The 24,442-nt window shown below is 37.1% G+C and overlaps 2 protein-coding genes, 3 long non-coding RNA genes and 1 other non-coding gene across 6 annotated transcripts; 3 read left to right on the forward strand and 3 right to left on the reverse strand.

Annotated features, from left to right (window-relative positions):
- Positions 1 to 1,367: 1,367 nt before the first annotated feature.
- On the reverse strand, positions 1,368 to 5,055 carry LOC139194116 (uncharacterized). The gene is made up of 2 exons (XR_011578841.1): positions 2,329 to 5,055; positions 1,368 to 1,987 (listed from the first exon to the last, which is right to left on the reverse strand). It is a non-coding gene; the product is annotated as an uncharacterized lncRNA (long non-coding RNA).
- Positions 3,950 to 4,037, reverse strand: MIR160E (microRNA MIR160e). Its single transcript, NR_120874.1, has one exon. It is a non-coding gene; the product is annotated as a microRNA MIR160e (primary transcript).
- Positions 5,056 to 14,903: 9,848 nt separating the features above from the next.
- On the reverse strand, positions 14,904 to 16,315 carry LOC103432345 (uncharacterized). Its single transcript, XR_011582891.1, has 3 exons — positions 16,177 to 16,315; positions 15,648 to 15,996; positions 14,904 to 15,517 (listed from the first exon to the last, which is right to left on the reverse strand). It is a non-coding gene; the product is annotated as an uncharacterized lncRNA (long non-coding RNA).
- LOC139197456 (uncharacterized) lies at positions 15,003 to 16,086 on the forward strand. Its single transcript, XR_011582893.1, has 2 exons — positions 15,003 to 15,278; positions 15,357 to 16,086. It is a non-coding gene; the product is annotated as an uncharacterized lncRNA (long non-coding RNA).
- A 1,878-nt stretch (positions 16,316 to 18,193) lies between the features above and the next one.
- Positions 18,194 to 20,062, forward strand: LOC103432885 (uncharacterized). The gene has a single exon (XM_008371098.2). The coding sequence runs from the start codon at positions 18,194 to 18,196 to the stop codon at positions 20,060 to 20,062; it is 1,869 nt and encodes a 622-aa protein (XP_008369320.2).
- A 2,157-nt stretch (positions 20,063 to 22,219) lies between these two features.
- On the forward strand, positions 22,220 to 22,681 carry LOC139188819 (uncharacterized). Its single transcript, XM_070806700.1, has one exon. It carries the CDS (start codon positions 22,220 to 22,222, stop codon positions 22,679 to 22,681), a length of 462 nt encoding a protein of 153 aa, XP_070662801.1.
- The last annotated feature ends 1,761 nt before the right edge of the window (positions 22,682 to 24,442 follow it).

Raw genomic sequence — 24,442 nt, forward strand, 5'->3', positions numbered from 1 at the left:
CTTTTAAACTCATCCCACCATTTTTCTCCACTATTACATTTTTCCCTTGTAATGTGCTGTATAGATCGTTACAAGCCTAGCAACGACTACTTGTGGTGCAGTTGCATATACAGGCACGAAGAATCTAACAGAATATAATCTCCCATTTGTAACATGATGTAATAGGGTTTTTGCAGAGCCATCCAATCAATAAGTTCACAGAGAGAGAGAGAGAGAGAGAGAGAGAGAGAGAGATATCAAAGCTTTTTCTCTCCACTCTTCTCTCTATATCTCATTTAATAAGCACGAATTGTTTAATTTTGTTAATGTTTATATTATATAGATTTTGAATTTATGCCACACTCGATTAAAAAAATGACACACAAGCAGGCTAATTTTCAGTGATCCAAATTTATAATCGGATAATATAAACGCGTATAGATATTGAGAGACAATATCAATCTAAGAGAACATGTAATCTTATATGGATATGTGTTGTTGGGGGCCATATATATATGTCTTGTTTCTCAATTGCCGTGAAAAAAAAAATGACCAGTTCATAAAAATATAGGGTTTTGCTGGTTTATGGGCATGATCATGAACCTTGATATAAATTTAGACTAATTATAAAATGCTCACCCGTAATCTAGCAAATAAAGCACATTACATAGTCTGCTTTAGGGATTGGCGACTAATTACCCATTCAGTGACTTTGGCATTGGACAATCTAAAAATGGGTACTATCAAGTCTAGTGAATTAAATTCAATAATATATGCCTGTTGACGTTCCAACCTTTCTTCTCCTTTCAGGGCCTATCCGAAAAAGAATCCAGTACTTCTTGGATTCTCTTTCATACCAATGCAATTGATTGGAGTTTGGTCACTAATTCCATAAAAAGATCATTCATTGACCCCCAAGAAAGAAAAAAAGAGCAAAACTGTGATAAATCCGAAGTTAGTGTATAGTTGTCCTCCACTGAGATGAGTTGACTAGTGGTTCCCTCTCCGAAGTAGTGTAAATTGTTTTTGCCTCGCCTTGCGAGTACTGTGGACCTGTGGTCGCGATGTTGTGATGGCCGAATTGGTCTTCGCCTTTGGATTATGAGTTATGTACATCTTGCTCTACTGCAATGATTTTATGTGATCCCGTTCTTCAGCGATAATCGATGTCGTTGTCAGTATAACTCTGTTGCGTCTATTGTTAATTGTGACCGACAATATTGGTGACAATTGTGCGCTTGGGGATTGTGTGTTTGTGTTTGTTGCAGTCTTTTAGGGGTTTACTCTTGTTTGTTTAATTGTACAAATTCACTTCAGATCAAACTATTGGTCACCAGAACAATATACCAAATGACACTAATTAATGGAATACCACCCTATGGTTCCTGTAAAAAAAAAGTTGGGAAAGAATCTTATTCCTGAGTTCGAGTGTACAATGTCTACACATATACAACCCAGAAGGTAGCTATGTAGGTCCCCACTAGCCAGTGCATGATGAAGATATTTCAGTGTGTTTGGAACACGAGGTGATACAACACGTGTCATTATACAAGTGGTGAGATACTTCTGTTAAAAAATTAGCAACTTTAAAAATAAAACTTCTCTCAAATTATATAATGACATGTGGTGTACCATGCATCTGTATTTCGGGCACAATGAAATTTTTTTTCTACATGATGTACATACCTACATCTATATCATTATTCCTAGATTCATAATAATATATAAGTATACTTTTACAATTTTATTTTCACAATTTAAGCTAATTAAGACGTTGTGCCTCTAGGCTGGCCAATCCCAGGAGAATGTTGGTTGTGTGTATGGCAACGGCATGCATGCACTTAAATTGAAAATTTAAATATATGGGAATCCAATTTCCAAAAATCCCCAGTAATTGGTTTTGGTTTTGCGTTTCCCAGGAGGGAAGCTCATCAAGGTGGTCCATCTCTTTGCCTGACGAAATGTCCTTTTTCTTCTTGACCTGCTTTGACCGTATGCTATATATTCCCTGCTAGCCAATTGGTGAAAAGATATATAAAATATATATTCACAGAGAGACAGAGAGAGAGAGAGAGAGAGAGAGAGAGAGAGAGAAGGGGAGGGAGAGAGAGGTGGTCCAGTCTTTTTTGTGCTTGTAGTATGTATGTATGTATGAGATTCCTAATAGCATGATGATAATCCTCTCTGCTGCAAAAAAACACTTTTGCTTTTCCTGGAATCCATACATACATACTTTTCTTCTTCAAGCCCTCGCCAGTCGTACGTTTGTTTGTGTCATGTGTGACTCTTAATTTGCGTTTACAACTTTAGAGAGAGAGAGAGAGAGAGAGAGAGAGAGATTAGCTAGACCTAGATACATACAACGCAGATGAGCTTAAACTTAAATTCTTTTCTTTTCTCTTCTCTATACGTTCGTTCGTTGTATAGCACAGATGGGAAGATGTGCTCACTGATCCACTAGTTAGCTGTGCGCATGCTGCACGACAAGGAATATTATTATTGTGATCATATGTCTGGGAATTAGGAAAATCTTATCTATATAATCAAAAAATCTAAAATTACTCCATATTATTGAATGGCTAATGTTAGCATTTTCTTTAGTGAATGCTGCCCTACTTAGAGCCTTTAAATCCAATAACTCTCAAAGAAAATTTATCACATCTCTATTTAATATATATTTTTAGTAGAGAAGTATGTCAGATTAACCTCCTTGTCCGGGTCTAAAATGTGTGTAGCGCCATCCCTCTTTCGAAGGAAAAGGGACTATTGATCAGGCAAAGCTTTTTTAATATTTTGGTTTCTTTTACCTTTTTATTCTTTTTTTTTTTTTTGGGGTTTCTTTAATCTGAACTCATTTGATATTGTGGTCTCAAAACTCAAAGATCTGAAATCTCTCGTTGTCCTGAAAATCTTGTTTTTTCTTTGTCGAGAAAGAAAAATGATAATGGACAATGTCATGCAATCTAATCGCCAAGACCATAACTTAATTTAGTAAACCCTAAATTTGAATTAGATTTATAAATCTAAATTAAAATGTAATTTGTCCGAATGGTTAGACAAACCATATGATCTATTCAACAATAGATAACTAGATTGGATTAATGGGACTTATCTGCACGATTAATTAAAAAAAAGAGTTTCTTATTGTTTAAAGAATGTTTAAGCTTTGAAATTACATAATAATCATCTAATACTTCATGGATCTCTTGTGATAACAAAACTTAAGCGAATTAAAAGACAAAACACAGAGAAAACAAATAAAAAAAACAAATTATATAGCTCCCTTGAGTTTATTAACCAGAGAGGTCATGAGAAATGTCCATGAGACAAGCGTGGAACAAGATGGATGGATTTTGGTGTCATGTGTCACGGCTCATGAGAGTAATCTGATCTGATCTGATGGGCAACATTGAAAGTAAGTTGTAACTTCCATGTTGTGTCAGGTTTCGACCTTCTTTTTAACCAGAACCAGCTTCTAATTTTACCGTAATTTGGGCCAAAGCTTTTGCCACAGTTTGTTGGTTTCCAGTGCCCCTCGTTACATGTGTATGGTGAAATGATTAAAGTCTCATGGAAAATACATGTGACAACCAGTAAAATGACAAATCTATATTTCAGAAAAGCAAAATAATTCTCTCTGCAAAAGTAGAAGCATCTCATCTCATCACATCCATGGTGAAAAAAACCCTAAACCATCCACATGAAGGAGAAGAACGAGAGAAAGAAGAAGATAAAGTACCTTTTCTGATCAGAAACATCTGCCTCCATACTTTCTAAATTACGGTGCTGCCCCTGTGGAATAATATTACAAATACTCCAACATGACCATAACATCCCTATCTAGCTAGTTCTAGCTAAAATCCTTGAAATGAAAATAAAACATTACACAAAAGCTTTGAAACTATCTGCAAAATTAATGAGGAAGAAGAAATAGAACAAGATGAAGAGACACAGCCATGGACATGGGTTTTATATGCATGGCTCCTCATACGCCATCCACGGAGGCCATCGATGTTCGGTGGAACTCTGCAAATGGCATACAGGGAGCCAGGCACATATATATATACATGTATATGTATGTATGCGTGAATCACTCTAGCTAGTTACATATATACGACTAATTAACAAACCTACATGGATCAATTGATGAGGTATATATGTTCTTACATATTTACCAGCTAGGGTTTGTAGAAAATATTCAACCCTAAACCTAATCTAATGCTAACCCAACATCCTAATACTCTCCATGAATATGAGCAGGTATGCATGCGTATGCTATAAAAATGAGTGTTTTTTTTTCTTTTTTGTAACATGGGTTTTTGAGGGAGAGCAAATTATGCATGGATTTGGAATGAATAAGATTTTGTAGGTAAAGCTAGACCGGGGAAGCTTTGCCATGGCTATAGAGGGTAAGACAAGGAGAGGCTGCAGTAGTGGGGGGAGAGAGAGAGAGAGAGAGAGAGAGAGAGAGAGAGAGAGAGAGAGAGAAAGACAGAGAGAGGCTTATATTTAGGAGAGAGAGAAGGGGGGAGAGCGAAAAATGGGATAATGATGGGAACTGGGTCATAATCAAAATGGAGTTTCAAAGCCCCACAGGCATAGAGGAAGACCCATTTGAATTGGTATAAAACAAGCAAACCAGAGGGCTAAACTTGGGTATTTAAAGGGGTAGAGCCTAATATTTTGTGGGTTTTTTTTTTTTTTTCTTTTCTTGTGTATGGGATTTTCAGAGTGAAAGGAGGAAGAATGTGGGGTTGGAGTTGCACCCCCATCTATTGCCCTCTAAATATAGGCACCAAGCCAACCAGGAGAGAGAAACGAAGGAGTGAGACCAAGAGAGAGAGCAAATAGGGTTCGTCTGTGGTTTGGGTTAATAACCACGCAATTTCCTAAGCTAGGCCTTACGGTGTTTGAAATCTCCTTTTCTGGGTCGTAAAGCAAACTTTGCTTTTCTCTTCTCTGAAGCTCACTTTGTCTGGGAGTGCTTGGAAGACTTGGATTCCTTCATCCGTCTCCTTACTTTCATTTCCTTTTTAAATAAAAATATATAAAGTGACCTAAAAGAGAAAAGGGAGAAAATACCATAATTTTATCATCTTTTTCTTTTTGCACCATCACTTCCTCTTTAATCTTTATATCTTTCTTTTTCCTTTTTCCATACCCTTCACACATATTTTATTACTAAAATTCATTATAATTACTATTTTGCTTCACCAACAGAGATTTGTGCTTAACCCGCTTTTTGTTTAGATTTTAAATTTAGAATAATCTATGACACGTTGCTGGCTTTACCTAATATCCCACCTTTACTTCTCTGTCCATACAGGTTGCATCCCATAGTCAAGAACAAAACTGGGCTAAAGGTTTTGAAGTACTCCTCAAAAGTAGTTTGTAGCCGGTTTGCAAATTTCATGTTTATAAATTTGAAATTATTCATATTTATAAGTTATTATGTAAAGAGTATTTCTATAAAAATATAAGATCGTTTAGTCATTAAATTGTATAAAAACAGATGGTCGAAATCGGTAAAATTATGACAAACGGTCTATTCATTTGCTACAAACTAAGCATGAAATTTGCTCAATCAAGCACGAAATTTGCTCAATCGACCACAAACTATTTTGATAAGAAGTTGCTCCACAATCTTTGTGGAGCCAAGTAATGCTAGCTCCACTTAGAATTACCCTTTTAATATTACTCATTTATAATATAATGTACATGTTATAGATATTAGTATAATATGAAGTGCTTGTAGACATGAATCTGAGAAAATTGCGTCTGATTTTAAGTCGAACGCTTGTATACCGAGTGTAGAACTAGATCGATTTGTTTCTTTTCTACGCCTAAGAACTTCCAAACTCTTATCTTTGAGGCTATCGTTTCAACAACAACAACAACAAAGCCTTTTCCCACTAAGTGGGGTCGGCTATATGAATCCTAGAACGCCATTGCGCTCGGTTTTGTGTCATGTCCTCCGTTAGATCCAAGTACTCTAAGTCTTTTCTTAGAGTCTCTTCCAAAGTTTTCCTAGGTCTTCCTCTACCCCTTTGGCCCTGAACCTCTGTCCCGTAGTCACATCTTCGAACCGGAGCGTCAGTCGGCCTTCTTTGCACATGTCCAAATCATCGGAGCCGATTTTCTCTCATCTTTCCTACAATTTCGGCTACTCCTACTTTACCTCGGATATCCTCATTCCCAATCTTATCCTTTCTCGTGTGCCCACACATCCCACGAAGCATCCTCATCTCCGCTACACCCATTTTGTGTACGTGTTGATGCTTCACCGCCCAACATTCTGTGCCATACAACATCGCTGGCCTTATTGCCGTCCTATAAAATTTTCCCTTGAGTTTCAGTGGCCTACGACGGTCACACAACACGCCGGATGCACTCTTACACTTCATCCATCCAGCTCGTATTCTATGGTTGAGATCTCCATCTAATTCTCCGTTCTCTTGCAAGATAGATCCTAGGTAGCGAAAACGGTCGCTTTTTGTGATCTTCGCTAGATTGCTCCGGTCATTAGTGTGGATAAGTATATAAATGGATAGAGATAGCGAAAACGGTCGCTTTTTGAGGCTATCGTTTGTCAAAAAAAAAAAAAACTCTTATCTTTAAAGCTAATTATATAAATCTAATGTGCGAGAAGCAAACAGATTGCTTTGAAGTGATTGAATTCATGATTAATATAGCAAAGAACTATTAGAAAGGGAAAGCTGATGAAAAGAAAAGAAATGTTGCAAACTGGCAAAACTGCTAGAATGTATGTAAAATCAATGTCATCACTGCCGTATCCAACGGAATATTGATATTTGAGTATCATTGATCTTGTTGAGAGTTTTTACAATGCCCATAAGCTTTTTTAATATACGGGTAAGAAACCCTAGCTGGTACAGGAGTATTCCTTTGTGAAACAAGATGACACAAAGTTATAAGATAAGCCACAAAATTTGGCCTAATCCTAGCAGTTTCTATTTTATACATGTGATAATGGATGGAGTAATCGAACTCGAGACCTCTAAATACATTAAAAATGTGCTTATTTAACTGAGCTACAAGTCTCTTAAAAATAATTCTAACAATAATGTAAATATATCTTTGGACCAACCTTTACACGAGACATTTAATTTTGATGGCAAATGATTAAGTCATTAACTATCTCTTGTTTCTTGCTTTACCATGGGTTTAAGGGTACTACGTACGTAGCATGGTGAAATGTCCTCATTTATTGAAGACCAAACGCCAAATGCCAAATTTTCCAATGATATTCTAACCTTATGCGATTTTTCTACGAATAGTCAATATCCAACGAGAATCTCTTTAGCTATCCAAATTGGCCATCAACAGGATAAATTTTAGTATTGACGTATAAAAGCAGGGGTCTGTTAGAATATGTTGTCCTTCTTTCGTATTTCTACCATATGGTCATCACTGATTTCATTTCAGTTATACAGTGATATCATTCTTAGGATCAGTTTACTTGATAAAGTTCAATTAACAAGAAGAGAAATGCTAATTAAAGAGACTCTCTCAAAAGTAGGACATTTCATAGACTCTCTGACACCTCATATAGTTTAACGTCATTTTTTCGTGCCAATTTTATAGAACATTGTGCAAAAAAACATGAGATGAGTGAGTGCAGAAGGGCAATGGCGCTTGTAAAGCTCTTTCGTCGAGTGTGCGATCATGACCGGACTCGATGAAGAAGCCCCGGCTAACTCCATGCTAGCAGCAGTGGTAAGATGGCCGCCAGGGGGGAGGGGGGAGGCGCACGGGGGCTGTGGCAACTGTTCTTAGGAATGATTAGGTGTAAAGGGCACGGAGTTGGTGAATTAAGTTGAAAGTGAAAGTCGCCAAAAACTGATGGAATACTCTCGAAAATCCCACTTTAAGAGGGTCTCTTTAATATTTCTCTTAAGAAAGAATAATAATATGAATTGAACATCCAAATATTGTGTGTGCATGCTATAGCTACCTTTATATTGCTCAAATCATGCATGAGTATGTTGACAAGCTATCTCTTAAAAAATTTGATCATGGGAGCTTTCATAAAAAAAAGGTTTTCCAAACTTTTTATTAACCAAACTATCTACTAACTTTATTTAATGAAAATTGCTTAAACTTTAATGAAAATGACTTAAATTTTAATGAAATGGACACAAGTTTAATATAATAAAAAATAAAATAAAAAAGTAATAAAAACTTGACGCACGGGACCCCGCGTGTCCATCATACACACACACACACTCTCCTCTCCTTTACTTTTTCTTAAATTGAGCACTGACTATTTTTTAAACCGATTACTTCCGAAACTGAACATGGGAATAACACTATTTCTTAAAATGAAAATCGACTATTTCTGAAAAATGAACACATATACTATTACTATTTCTTAAATTGAACGTTGGTATTATTCCTATTTCTTCAACTGAACACTAACTATTCTTAAAATAACTATTTTTAAAGCTGAGTACAGGTACTACACTATTTCTTAAACTGACTATTTCTGAAACTAAACACTGGTTGGCGTGTGCCTTGCACTTTTTTTTTTTATAAATTTTTTTGACAAATGATAGGATAATTTACACTAGATACATTTAAACTACAAAGAAGGAATTCGAACACCAGACCTCATATACTTTCTTAACCAACTGATGTATAAAAACAACAAGTTTAGGTCTCTTTTAAATATATAAACACATCGATATCTACCAACTAATGATAATTATAGAATCAATAAATGATTAGTCTACGGTAACTTTAAAAGAACAAGAGTATATTGGTACCCTTTAATCGAACAGTGTTTAATGTAACCATGTTCACAGTTCACACATAACATGCAATCTTATAACGGTATACTACGACGTTAATTATAAACTAAAACCATACCATTATTATGTAGAGAAAGTTGGAGCATTGGTCCCTATACTTGTTATAATGTGAAGTAATATATCTTTTGAGTAAATCCGTTAGAACTTTTATCCCTTATTTGCCCCGTTAATTAAACCTTTTATTTTAGATTAAAATTCTAACGATGTTACCCAAAAGAACCATTGTTCCACATTGCGACAAGTTCAGAAACCAATACTTATACATTTTTAGTTCAAGGACCAAAGTTTCAATGGGACAAATGCTTCAGTTTTCCCATATTATGCCTTCAACTATAAACTTTAATTGATGATTATAATGTAACTGTACATTTCTTGTAATTCAAATGTTAATTAAATGTCTACATCATGTTGTAACACCATTAAACGTCAAGGTAGAGAGTCCAAAAATGAATGATGATGATTAATGGGTGATTCCATAACGTCCGCTAATAACAACTTACGTGTATATTATATTATTATAACAAGATGCTCATGGTGTAACAATTAACGTTGGTAAAGTAATAAATAATATCATTCTATAACCTCAACATTATCATGTAACATTAGACAAACTTTGATGATTATAATATAATTTTTAGGGTTTTTATCACAAAAAGGTCCCTGAAATTGACCCTCACTATCAAGATGGTCTCCAAAATTAAAAATCAATCAATGTATCCCTGAAAATAGGTGTTGCAAATCAATGTGGTCCTTCCGTCACAATTCTGTTAAAAATTATGTTAGGTGCTGGTGTGGCACATAAATGGGCCCCATAAGATTTACGGGTTTTTTATCACAAATGGTCCCTGAAATTGACCCACATCATCAAGATGGTCCCCAAAATTGAAAATCAATCATTGTAGTCCTTGAAAATAGGTGTCGCAAATCAATATGATCCTTCTGCCACAATTATGTAAAATAAATTGTTATATGCTGATGTGGGTTTAATAATTAATTAAAAAATTGTCTAAATACCTTTTTGCACAATGAAATTTTTTTCTTCTTATAGTAGAGCCTACTCCAAAGAGAGATCTCTTCCATAAATTCTCAAAGGCATAAGGCTTAACCAAGGCCTAAGAAGGGGTGTGGAAATAGTTGTCAACCAACAATAGACACACGTCGGTTATAACCTCATTATCTCAAGGCAGATCTTGTCGTTCTTTGCATCACCAAGCCACCAAGGAAGCGTCAAACAAACTCTCCAAGATTAAGGTTGTGAAGATGTTAATTGCCTAAATGTTAATGGTGATGTCCCATAAGTCGTTGCCAACAGGCCAAGCTGTCACCAAAGGTGATCTCGATCAAGGTTCAATTCAGTGAAAGATGTCGAAGTGTGTAAAGATGGGTGCATTGAGATTTTCTTTAGAGAATAGAGAGTGAAAGAGGTAGAGAAATGTGGACTGGGATTGGAGGTGATTGTAGGACTGGATTTTTGGGTTAACAATTTTTTATTAACTATTACATTATTAAGCCTATTTGTAATTTTTTTTAATTTAATTAGACTTGTGTGACTCATTTATGTGTCACATCAGCACATAATAAATTTTTTGACAAAATTGTGACGGAATGACTACATTGATTTGAAACACTTACTTGCGGACTACATTGATCAATTTTCAATTTTAGGGACTATTTTGATGTCGCGGGTCAATTTCAAGGACCGTTTTAATGTAGTGGACCATCATGTCAAATTCAAGGACCATTTGTGAGAAGAAAAAAAGACTTATGGTGCCCATTTATGTGTCACATCAGCAGTTAACACAATTTTTAATAGGATTGTGACGGAAGGATGACATGGATTTGAGACACCTATTTTTAGAAACTACATTGATTGATTTTCAATTTTAAGAACCATCTTGATGATTAGGGTCAATTTCAGGAACCATTTATGATAAAAATCCTAATTTTTATTAAAGAGTAGGTAGAATTTTCCTTAATTAATTACTATTCACACTTCTCTGCTACCTTCTAACTTGCATTATGAGTGCAATATTGAAACTATACCTACAAATACCCATTTTGAAATGCAAGAAACTAGAATTGGAAATGCCAATAATAGCTAGCATTGTCCAACCAATGTGTATATATATTTTAAAATAAGACAGTAGAAGAAAGTAATTATTAACAGAGTAGTCCAAGATAGCTTTGTATGTTATCCACTAGTAGACGAACCATGAAGCGACCATTCGAAAGGACCAAGCGTTGAAAGAGGAAAGGATTGCCTTTTAATCTTTTATTTGGTTACCTGATTTATTTATTTATTTTTTTGGTAATCACCTGATATTACCATTGATGTGGATTGTAGATAACCATCATGAACATGAGCACGAAGAAAACCGTGCTTTTCAAGAAAATATTTTCTTGTTTTGTTCTATAACCTTTTTAGGGTTATTGTTAGTGGCCGTCACCAAAAAAACAAAAACAAAAAAAAACACGAAAGAACCATGGTTAAAATTCAACTTAGGAAATGTGAATATATCATGCAAATGAATAAGAATCCAAAGAAATGAGAATATGAAGAATTGAATAGGGATAAAAATAAAATAAAAAACTTATGTTAATTACATATCTTAACTTTTCGTGTATGATATGAGATACCCAAATATATTTATTTTTCTCATTCATTAGTTGATAGTAAACAAATAAACGAGAATCATACTCATTCGTTCTAAATTCTTAATTGGTAGTAACTACAAGAATTGAAACCACACATTCCTTATAAAGTTCCTTGTATATTAGTTGGAAGGAAGGAGATGATTAATTATTTTAAAGGAAATGAAATAATCTCCCTATAAAATGAGGAAAGCGATTCCTCGGCATAGAGCTTTCAAAACTCTGACAAAGATAAGATTTGATTCTAACAATCTAAATAATTTGGAAACATATCATGAACTAACTTTAATTTGTAGCAAACTCATTGGCTATTTCATGGAAACTTTTTTCTAGAAAACTCGATTGGTTCTTTCCATGGAAAAGTTATAGGAGAAATATTAATAAGAAGATTCTCTCAAAAGTTGAATTTTTTATGAACTCTCTGCTACTTCATATTTTTTATACAATGTTTTATAATGTTGGCAGGAGAATTAATATTAAACCGTAAGACGACAAAGAGTCTATGAAGAATCTCATTTTTTAAAAAGTCTCCTTAATATTTCTCAAAGTTAGAGTCACCGAAATATTCTCCTAGCTGGGGTAACATATTATATAACTAGCTAGTCTTTAAATATTGTATTTGGTAATGTTGACCTAAAAGAAAATATTATTTTGGTAATTTAATCTAATATATGATCTACTTGACAGAAAGAATAAAAATCTAGAATATTACCTACACAAAACACTTGTAAACGAAGATAGTGTTCTCACAGCTGGTGACAAATTAATTATTTTGTCTTGAAACAAATATATAATCTCCTTGAAAAACAGAAATAAAGAACAAAGAAAAACCATTTTTATTTCTCATTAATTAGAATGTTAACTGGGATTTGTTGACTTAAAAATCATGAGCAAACCCATCTAAGCTCTAGCTAAAAGGGGACACGAATTGGGGCATTCACATAAAAAGCATCTTTACATGCACCTTCAAGCGATAATTCCAAAAGTATGAACAGATATAAGAGACAGTTCTTGCAAAATGTACGTGTTCATACGAGAGGACGTTCCTATATATTCTACTACAGTGATTCCGTTGTGCAAAAGCGACAAGAAGAGTGATTTCATTTTTTGATACTACTGTTCCAGCTATCTTTCTTGGCTTCGTGCTTCTAATTAAGGTCTTGCATGTACGTTTTTCAAGTTAAAATCCCTTTGAAATGAACGTGGCCAAGCTATATATATATATAATTAGTTCAGTTCACCGTCCGCTAAATATAAGTATGAAAAACTTGTGCTCATGAACTTAATAAATCCTGCAATCTGACCAATTGTTGTCTGTCTAAACAATATACTAGAACTAGAATTCAAAATTAGTAATAAGCCAGTGTGATACTTGGCATAGGGCACAGAAAGCAGGAACACTACTCTTCCTCTTCTACATATATATGCTTCTTCAGTATACAAGACTATCACAAAAGTTAAACCATAAGGACAAATGTTAATCTAGAACATGCCATTGGTAACATTAAACAAAAACATATAAAATATAGCTAAAAATTAAACTAAGAATATATAATTATTGTAAAAGACACAATCAAAACGAATGCTAGCTAGCTAGGGATGAGAAAAATGAATTTTCAGATGTTGCTACCTAATTAGAACATGGAACACCCCCATTTGCCCACTTGGAAAGCAACAAAAATGCATGTATTATTGAGAGAGAGAGAGAGAGAGAGTAGTCAAAAAAGGTGAAGTGGGGGTGTGGGGTGATGAAAGGAGAGCGATCTATCTTTCTATGTCTAGGGAAGGCTGCAAGAATTTTCTTCCTTTCAAGGCTTCACTTTCCTTGTATGGAGAAGTTGGTAAACAAAGAAAAAAGAAAAGAGGAAAAAGGAGAGAAACCCCATATATTAAAAGTGGAAATAAATAAATAAAACTTTATCGTAGAGTGTTGGAAGCAACAAGTGTGGGAATCCTGGTGTCAGAAATGTTGAGCCTTTGGTTTTGTGCAGTGATCAGAGTCGACCTCCTTTCCCTCCTCTGTTGTGGTTTAATTTGCTTGCCCCGTCCTGTTTGTATGTTTCTATCTGTCTCACGGTTAGATTCTACTCCAACCCTCTTCTAACTTTTCTTTATACTATTTACATGGACGGTGGTGCCTGTGCTTGGGTCTGTCTGTATTATGTACTCTTGCACAAACAAATACCGTTGATCATAACAGTATTAAGATTTTTCTATACTATATAAATTTTGTATTGTATGCAAGCGGGTTATAGCCGTTTGATCGACTGATTAATCATACCTTATTAGCTAATATACGTAAATCAACCATGATTTATACAACTTGTTTTGTATAATTGTAAAGCAAGTAGGATCTCTTGTGATGACAGTTGTTTTCAGTCCCGTCATCACACAAAAAAATCTCTCTTATATAGACTCTCAAATCATGGAATTGGAATGAAAGCAATATGTTTGACTGCAAACCTATTTATAAACAAGCAAATAATACATTTCAACATGTATTGAATGGTTGTAACACTTACAAAGAGAAAACGAATAAGGTGGGCTATACCCTAAGGTAAATTTTGGAATTTGAAAAAAGAAAAAAACATGTAATTTTAAATGCCAATGTTGTCTAATTCAAAACTAGTCCAGCCTTCTTTGATAAAATTAGCCTGCCTCAAACAGAAAATTAAAATTCGCACATCCATGTATAACTTTTCTAGCTCCGCCCTTAAAGAGATCAATGTAACCCTTATTCAAGGGTTGCACTTTTTTATACGTTCATTATATATGGTTCATATATTGAAGTATTTATTTCTTCGTTATAAACAAATCAATTCCATTTTTTTAGATCACATCTCTTTGCGAATAGATGTATATTTTCATGTAAAACTTCAAATTATAACAAGTAAATTAACACGTTTATTACGAGGATGCGATTGTAAATATTGTTAGAATTCACTTCATTACTTTTGCAATATAGAATTTGTATCGTATGTGGACACTGTTGTGTAGTCGCATGATCGACCGACCACACTTTCCTACTAGGGTATAGATCTACCACAAAATCATTAAGAAAGAAAAGTAAACTGGATCCACCCTTGATATTGGGTATAGATCTATCCTCGCGCCGGATCCTTTTCCTAGGGATCCTAGGGATTTTGCAATCGTGTTCGTTCATCGTACATCGTACAGTCATTTTTCGTTAGGTACTATTTATATTTGAATTTTAAATTTTAAATGATTTCTTCTGACCGCATGATGTATGATGAACGGACACGAGTACGGAATTCTTAAGATCCCTAGGAAAATGATCGGATGAGGATCCTTTTCCTTTGATATTGACATTAGGTCAAAAAAATTAATGAAAGTAAGTGATAGCAAGGAGTTGAGGAAGTAGGATTCTATATACTCTCTTTTTTCTTTCTCTTTCCTCCTCTTTTATTTGAATGGTCATGGTTAAGTCACGTCAATATTTTATATTAATTTTTTATAGAAAAAGAAAGATAAAATAGAGAGTGTGAAAGAAATGAATAGAAAGGAATGAAAAGAGGAAATGAGAGAATTTAAATCCCGGATCGGAATAATTGTAAGCTTGTGATGATCAGTGCTTCTATACGCCCAGAGGCGGATCCACAGTGGGGTCAATGGGGTCGCATGACCCCTTGGAAGCCATGGAAACAACCTTAGAGACCCCTTGGAGCTGCTGGTGCGACCTCTTGGAGTTGCTGGTGAGACCCCTTGGCTGCACACCAAGTGTTCGACGAAAGGTCTGAAAGAACCCCTGCCATGCTACTGGTCTTCCCGATTGTCCATACTGCAGGAAACCTCAAGGTAATTCTTGTTGAACAATCACCAACACGAGTATTGTGTTTTTCATGATTTGTTATTTTCATTTTTATTGTTGGGAAGGCGGCCATGCCAAAGGAGCTAGAGCTATGGATCAGGAAAAGTGGGAAATTGGCACGTCTAGCTCTCACGATCCTTATGCTGGAAAAGAATGCAGGGGAGGCTTGAATTTGGAAACTGGTTATGAAGACCATGATGATAAATCTGTCGAAATCTTGGATGATCTGTGCCCGAGAAAATCAAGGGATAAATCACTAGTAATGCCCAAGTTGGAAGAAACTGATAAACATGATGATGATTCTAATGATGATATTAGTAGAGATTCTGATGAAGTACAAGACGATCCAACAATACCTGAGGAGGAAGAAACAGATTATGAAGATGATGAGTCGGTCGAAATCTTGGATGACTTTTCACCCTGCCCGAGAAAAACAAGGGAGAAATCTCCATTACCATGTCTTCGGTGACACAAGAAAATGAGAACATGTTCGAGTAGTAAAGCAAGCAGAATGCAACACAAGACAGTTGATTTGTCTCTGCATCCCATGAGCCTTCTCCAATCAAAGTTGTATTGGGATCGAATGGCCTTCGATACCAGACGATATGCATGCCGTTTCTGTTAAAAAAAATTTGCGCGCTACGCGCTATCCTTATTAACCCCCCAAACATTATTTCCTGGATCCGCCACTGTATACGCCTCGAACTACACGTAAACACACTTACACATTCACGCACGCAGCATTTTGAGATTTAAAAAAAAACAGCTTACATAATACGAGTATACTTTTTGTGACTCTTTGTGTTAATAATAAGAATATACAGCCAAAACTTATACATCTTTATTTGATTGATGCAAGGTACTACTGTAATAGTATACCAATACCATATAAGTCTGTTCCGAGTTTTAGTTTACATTGAGAATCACCATCCATCATGAGCCTGCTGCTTCCTCCTGTGCTGCTGCTGCTGCTGCTTGTGCTGCAGTTTCACGTGCTTCTCTTTCACTTCATTTTTAAATATGTATTTATCAAAATTAAGAAAATAATTATATATTGTTTGTTCTCGAATTAAACACGCAAAGAACACTTAGTACTAGTACAACGCATGATGTTGTAGTTGTAGTTATTGACATATTGATATTGTGGTCCTTGTACTATATATTCTTTCCGCCGCGCTTCCTCTTAATCAGCACGCCTTGCATGTGTCTGTCCGGCGCCCTCTCTCTCTCTCTCTCTCTCTCTCTGCATGTCTCAAAACCCTAGCAAATTGTCCCTCTCTATAGTACTATTAATATTATATTTTTATAAAAATTATTATTATCACTTTAAAAATAAAGAAAACTAACGAAAAGTTCAAAAAAATTTCTCTTTTAATGAAAAATCATTTTTAAAGGTATAGTAAATAGTACCAAGGAAAGGTATAAATGTGATTTTTCGTTAAAAGTGAACAGTACCGGGAGTGTTTTGTTAAAACTCCTTTAAAAAAATCATGAAGCACTTCAAATTTATAAAAATATAGCAAATAAAAAAATAAGTTTATACAAAGTAAAGTGCATAATTACATTTTTCGAGGAGACAATACATGAATGTCTCACGAGTAGAATGCGCATATCCTACTCCTTTAGAATAATGCATTTTACCATACAAATTACATAATAACAAACGCTCAATTTTTTAATCTTGATTCAAGATCATTCTTATAAAATATAATTCAAATCACATATCATTGGTGCATTCAATTGTATAGAATAAATTGACAATAATGTCTATTTATTTGATACTTTTAGATGACCAAACGATCTTCCATTACAACTACTTTTGGCATAGATGATCTTCAAATAAAAATTAAGAAATTGAGCGTTTCTTGTAATGAAATTTATCCGACAAAGATACAATATTCATAAAAAGTGAGATATTTGAACGCCCAAGTTATTAATGTTAGAGTGGTTCTTTGGACACCCACAGTTAATATTTTTCTAAACACCCATGTAAATGTACAAAATTTCTAAATTATCTCTCCTTAAAAATAGAGTGAAAAAATTGGCACAACGACTCAACCACCTCTCCCAACTCCTATCTTCTTTTTCTTCTTCGAGCTCTCCTCATTCTTCTCCAAAAACAACAAATTTCAGTTCTAATCCAACCCCGAGCCCATCTCTATCTCAGGTGAGCGCCATTGGGCGCTCCACTGCATATGAGATTAACAAGCAGACATGTCTAGCAAGTCGAAATGTCTCTAACAGGCTGTACAACAATTGCTCTATGTTATGGTTTGAGATCAGTTTTGATATTAAATAAATGTTGGGGTTAATATGTTAACTTTTGGGGCAAAATTGTAATAGAACTTATAAGTTGTTAGATTGTTTTGCATTTCGCCATCTGGCATTCGCAAAGCATATATGCTTTTGTAATTCAGTTGCAATGTGTAGTTGAAATCAATACAGAAATTGAGAATTGTGCTTCATTTTATCTTCTCCAATTCCCTTTTCCCCATTGTTGCTAGCTGCAAGGTTTGGTTGAGCAGGTCTAGAGGTTTGATCTCTAACATTGGTATCAGAGCCTAGGTGCCCAACGATGCGGGTCTTGGTGACGTGACATGCCGCATCGTGATTACCGCCTTAGGAGTATGGGCTCCAAGGGACTTAGTGACGAGGGACTGGGCGACGTGATTACCGCCGTGGGCGTCGAGTCTTCCGAAGGGTGGTGTAATGTTATGATCCCACATTGACTACACTTATGGGAGTGTAGAGGTTCTTAAGTCCTTGAGGTCCTCCCACCTATTGGACTAGTCTTTTGGGTTGGGCTCTTCCCTTGGGCTTGAGTACCTAACATTGGTATCACCTTTCGATCCTGGTCCCTCCGTGTATGCCCCGTAAACCCGCTGCTACCCGTTCTGCTACCATGGACGCTCGTCTCTCTTCTCTGGAAGCTTCTTTTGCAGATCTTCAATCTATCATCGCCGATGTGGTGAAGACTTATGTGCACTCTGCTTTGGAGTCCAATCTTCCCGCTCATCTCGATCGTCGCATTCCGGTGTACTTTGAGCAGTTTCCATGTGAGTTTTCTTTTCAAGGCGTCGGTGACACTTCTATGCCTCAACCCATTCCACCTCCTCCACTTCCTCCTGATTTGGATCTACATCCACCTCATCGGCACCTCAATTGGCTGGGTGGGGGGCATCCTCATAGAACTCAGTGGACACAGCGGGTGGATTTTCCTCGTTTTTCTGACAGTGATGACCCACTCGCCTGGATCTACAAAGTGGAGCAGTTTTTCACATTCTACAACATTCCGGAGCACCAACGTGTGCTCACTGCATCCTTTCATCTAGAAGGGGAAACATTGCAGTGGTTTCAATGGATGGATTGTCTCACATCTACTCCGGACTGGTTGGCGTTCACTAAGGTTTTTTGTAGGGAATTTGGCCCAAATGAGTTCGAGAATAATGCTGAGGCATTATTCAAATTGAGGCAAACAGGTACCCTTCGCGATTACGTTGTGGAATTTCGTAGATTAGCCAATCGTACCACTGGAATTGAGCCTATTCTACTTAAGAGCTGTTTTTTTGGGGGATTAAAACGTGAATTGAAGTTTGATGTTAAGCTTTTGAAACCGGCAACTGTACATGAGGCTATCTCTATTTCTGGGCAATTAGACTCTAAACTTATTGAGCTCAGAACAACTGCACCTCGAACTTCTATCCCTGTTAAACCTCAACCGCTACTTCTTCCTCCTTCTGCCCTTGCGGGTCCTCGAGCTGGTCCTGTGCCTGTTAAGAAATTGACTCATGCCGAGATTCAATTGAAAAGTGACAAAGGAGATTGCTGGTTTTGTCTTGATAAATGGATTCCGGGGCATAAATGTGGCCTCAAACAATTACTCATGTTGGATGTTATTGATTCTAATGCTCATTGTAAATTCACTGATGTTGATGATGCTTCTCCTGAGTTATTGGCAATGTTCTTAAGTGAGTGTGCTTTTTATGGAACAACTGCTAAACAGTCTGTTCAAACTATGAAGGTTGATGGTGTGGTTCTTGGACAATCTATCAAGATTTTATTGGACTCAGAGAGTATTCATAATTTCATTGATTTTCGGTTGCTTAAGAAATGGGGTCGCCAAGCACAAAGTACTCAAGCCTTTGAGGTTATGATCGCTGATGGAGGAATAGTCCGGAGCTCGGGTTGTTGTAGGGACACTGCCCTTTGTTTGGGAGGGTACAATTGTGTAGTTGACTTCTACTCTCTTCCTTTAGGTGGTTGTGACGTGGTGTTTGAGGTCCAGTGGTTGTCTTCTGTAAGTCCTGTTCTTTGGGACGTCCAACTATTGACCATGGAATTTTTTGCCAATGCTCAGCACTACAAACTAACTCACAGCCCATCTACTGCCCCACTTATTCAGGAAGTTTCATTGCAACACTTGGATAAAGAGTTTTCTAACTCTCATTTGGGTCTCTTCCTCTATTCTATGGAGGGTCAGTTCTTGCACCATTCTGCATTATCTCCTCAACAATCACACGAACTAAATGAGTTACTTGGGGCCTTCGAAGCCATCTTTGTGTTACCTTCTAAGCTCCCACATTCTCGGGGTCATGACCACCACATTCCTTTGGTTCCATGCGCCAAACCTCCAAATTTGCGGCCATATCATTATGGTCATATGCAAAAGACTGAAATTGAAAGAACTGTGCAAGAATTACTTGACTCGGGGTTTATTCGTCCCAGCCACAGTCCTTTTTCCTTCCATGTCCTATTGGATAAGAAGAAATAGGGCACTTGGCGTATGTGTATTGATTATCAAGAGCTAAATGCACTGACTGTGAAGGACAAGTATCCAATACCACTTATTGATGATTTACTTGATGAGCTCTTTGGTGCAGTCTACTTCTCTAAACTTGATCTTCAATCCGGGTATCATCAAATACTAATGAGTCTTGAAGATGTTGAGAAAACTGCATTCCGTACTCATGAGGGCCACTATGAGTTTTCAGTAATGCCTTTTGGGCTTACTAATGCTCCGGCCACATTTCAAAACCTCATGAATGATTTATTCAAACCTTTTATGCGAAAATTTGTTCTCGTCTTTTTATGACATTTTGGTCTACAGTAAGACATGGACAGATCATTTGCACCATTTGCAATTGGTGTTTCAGGTTTTACAACAGAATCAATTATTTCTCAAACACTCTAAGTGTTCTTTTGGGCAGAATTGTGTGGAGTATTTAGGCCATGTAGTCTCTCCAGATGGGGTGCAAGCTGATCCATCTAAGTTATAGGCTATCAAAGATTGGCCTCCTCCAAAGACAGTGAAAGGGTTAAGGGGTTTCCTTGGGCTTACTGGCTATTACAGGAAGTTCATCCCTGGCTATGGAAAAATATGTCAGCCGCTGTACAATTTAACTAAGAGGGACGAGTTTACTTGGGATGCCACTGCCTAGGATGCATTTGACCATCTTAAATCCCTTATGATGTCTCCGCAAGTATTAGCTCTTTCAGATTTTACACAGCCCTTTGAGATAGAATGTGATGCCTCAGGGAATGGCATTGGGGCAGTCCTACAGCAAGGCAAACGACCCATAGCTTATACAAGCAAAGCCTTAGGCCCAAAGAACCAAGCCCTCTCTGCTTATGAGCGAGAACTTATTGCCATAGTTCATGCAATAAAGAAATGGCAAAATTACTTACAAGGGCAACACGTCATCATAAGGACTGACCACAACCGTCTTAAGTATTTTCTTAGTCAACAGCCCAATACTTCCTTCCAACAGAAGTGGGTTTCTAAGCTCATTGGGTTTGATTATGAGATACAGTACAAGAAGGGCAATGATAATGTGGTGGCCGATGCTCTTTTGAGAATTCCTGAAACACTACAATTTGATATTGATGACCCTCCAGTTTCTGCCATTGAGATGAGTTGTGCTGCCATTTCCTACCCCTACTTTGGGTGGTTAGACGAGCTCCGGCAAGATATCGAGAAGGATGAATGGGTAATTGCCAAGACCAGGGAAGTGCTCCCTCCCACCCACGGTACACCAGGGGCTTCAGTTGCATCCAAATATACTCTGGACAATGGGTTTCTGTGCTACAAGCATCGAATTGTACTTAGTCTGATTTCTCTATGGAGACAGAAGATTATTGAGGAGTATCATTCTACTCGTGCAGCTGGACATCAGAGCATTTTAAAGACTTATCACCGGATCAAAAAAGGGTATTATTGGCAGGGTATGAATAAGGATATCCAAGCTTTTGTGTCTCAATGTGGTATTTGTCAACAAAACAAATTTGAAACAGTGTCTCCTCCTGGACTCTTACAACCCCTACCTACTCCGAGTAAGGTGTGGACTGCTATAAGCATGAACTTTATTGTGGGCTTGCCTTTCTGTAAAACCAAGTCTGTCATAATGGTGGTAGTCGACCGGCTGTCCAAATATAGCCATTTCATAGCTTTAGCTCACCCCTACAGTGCTGCCACAGTGGCCCCCAAGTCTTCATTGATAATGTGTTTAAGCTCTATGGCATGCCAAGCTCTATAGTGAGTGATCGCGATCCCATCTTTTTGAACAATTTTTGGAAGGAATTTTTTAAATTGCAAGGATCTAAGTTGTCAATAAGTTCGGGGTACCATCCACAAAGTGATGGTCAATCAGAGGTGTTGAATAGATGCTTGGAGACTTACTTATGGTGTTTTGTTAGAGGCCCATTGAAGAAATGGGTGCAATGGTTATCTTGGGCTGAATGGTGTTTTAACACCTCTTATCACACTTCTTCTGGCTTTACCCCTTTTGAAGTGGTCTATGGTTACCCTCCTCCACATATCTGTCCTTACGAAGAAGGGTCTACACGTGTGGAATCAGTGGAGTAACTCTTACAACAGAGGGATAGGATCCTGGATGTACTCAAGCATAACCTTGACTTGGCTCAAAACCGGATGAAAGTTCAAGCTGACAAGAGAAGGAGCGAAAGGGTGTTTGAAGTTGGTGACTTGGTTTACCTGCGACTAGTACCATATCAGCTTCAGTCCTTAGCACCACACCAGTATCATAAACTTCAACCTCGCTACTTTGGACCTTATGAAGTATTAGAAAGGATTGGAGTTGTAGCCTACAAATTGAAACTCCCTGAGGGTACCAAAATACATCCAGTGTTTCATGTGAGCAAGCTTAAAAATAAATTGTGTACTGATGTGGTTGATGGTGCCACTCTTCCACAAGTTACTGATGATGGCTTGTTCCAAGCTATTCCTAAGGCTGTTCTAACTCGCATGATGTATAAGAAAGGCACTGTTGCAGGAGTCCAATTGCTGATTCAATGGGTTGATCATGATGACAGTGAAGCCACCTGGGATGATTATGAAACCTTTACAATGAAGTTTCCAGATTTCCAAGTCTGAACCTTGTGGACAAGGTTTTGTCGAAAGGGGGGAGTATTGTTATGGTTTGAGATCAGTTTTGATATTAAATAAATGTTGGGGTTAATATGTTAACTTTTAGGGCAAAATTGTAATAGAACTTATAAGTTGTTAGATTGTTTTGCATTTCGCCATCTGGCATTTGCAAAGCATATATGCTTTTGTAATTCAGTTGCAATGTGTGGTTGAAATCAATACAGAAATTGAAAATTGTGCTTCATCTTATCTTCTCCAATTCCCTTTTCCCCATTGTTGCTAGCTGCAAGGTTTGGTTGAGCAGGTCTGGAGGTTTGATCTCTAACATTGGTATCAGAGCCTAGGTGCCCGACGTTGCAGGTCTTGGTGACGTGACGTGCCGCCTCGTGATTACTGCCTTGGGAGTATGGGCTCCAAGGGACTTGGTGACGAGGGACTGGGCGACGTGATTACCGCCGTGGGCGTCGGGTCTTCCGAAGGGTGGTGTAATGTTATGATCCCACATCGACTACACTTATGGGGAGTGTACGGATTCTTAAGTCCTTAGGGTCCTCCCACCTATTGGACTAGTCTTTTAGGTTGGGCTCTTCCCTTGGGCTTGAGTACCTAACACTCTATGATACAATCATATGAAACTTACCACATAAAATCACATGAAATATCAATCTTCGCAACATAAATTGATCAAGCAAACATGTCTAGCAAGTCGAAATGTCTCTTAAGACTGGTCAGGAATTCCACTGGGATTCAAAAAGGGTAATTCCTATTGCTGTGTTTCTATGTTGCATGGATACAGATGAGGGCGGGGGGATATTTGGTATGATACGGTACGCCGATACGGCATAATTCTTAATAACAAGAATACGATAATATAAGGATATGACAATTAAAATAATGTCGTACCCAGTGCACAAGGCTCCCGCTTTACGCAGGGTCTGGGAGAGGTGAATGTCGGCTAGCCTTACCCCCATTTATGGAGAGGCTGCTCCCAAGTCTCGAACCCGAGACCTACCGCTCATGGGCGAAGGCACTTGCCATCGCACCAAGTGCGACCTCTGACAATTAAAATAATGTAATTTTTAAAATATATTTATATGTCCATATTTCATTATATAACTTAAATCATGACAGAGTCAAAAATTCATGTTTATCTTTTAACATAACAAAATAGAACATTGTTTAGTCTTTGATCTTGAGATTGGTCCTTGCCTCTCTCAGGACCGGGATGATTATCTTGACCGTATGGGGCTACAACCATCTCTAAACCCACAAGAACAACAGAATTTAGAAACTACGTACAATCACCCAAATTCCTATATCAAGTATCTTGACCGTATCCACAGTGTCCGAAATCAACAAAAAGTCAACAACTCCAAATAGAGTATCTGATACATATCGGAAGGTATCGTTGGGGTATCATGGGAGTGTAGGTATCCGATACTCACCCTTATCCTAATTTGAAATATCAGTGCAACATAGCTGTGTGTTTCAGTTACGGAAAAGAGGATTCAAACTTGAATGCAGAGTATAGCGTGCGCAATAGCCATTTTGACTAAGCCTACGTCTACGTGCTGGTGACATGCTTCACCAGTTTCAAAATCACATTCAGAATAAATGGTTGAAGAAAACATAACAAGGGTCAACTTGATCCTATATTTCATAGGCTGATAGGAGGAAAGAGGAAATTTCAATATTTTGTAAGAATGATGGCATCATGCTTCAGAAGCCCCGAATTTAAATGCTCAAAGCAAAAATGAAATGCGCAGA

This window comes from Malus domestica, chromosome 01 (assembly GCF_042453785.1).
Source record: "Malus domestica chromosome 01, GDT2T_hap1".
Lineage (NCBI taxonomy): Eukaryota > Viridiplantae > Streptophyta > Magnoliopsida > Rosales > Rosaceae > Malus > Malus domestica.

Bases quoted from the DNA above. Each gene is read 5' to 3' on its own strand.
- LOC139188819 (XM_070806700.1), top strand. From the start codon at position 22,220: ATGAAAGTTCAAGCTGACAAGAGAAGGAGCGAAAGGGTGTTTGAAGTT.
- LOC103432885 (XM_008371098.2), top strand. From the start codon at position 18,194: ATGGACGCTCGTCTCTCTTCTCTGGAAGCTTCTTTTGCAGATCTTCAA.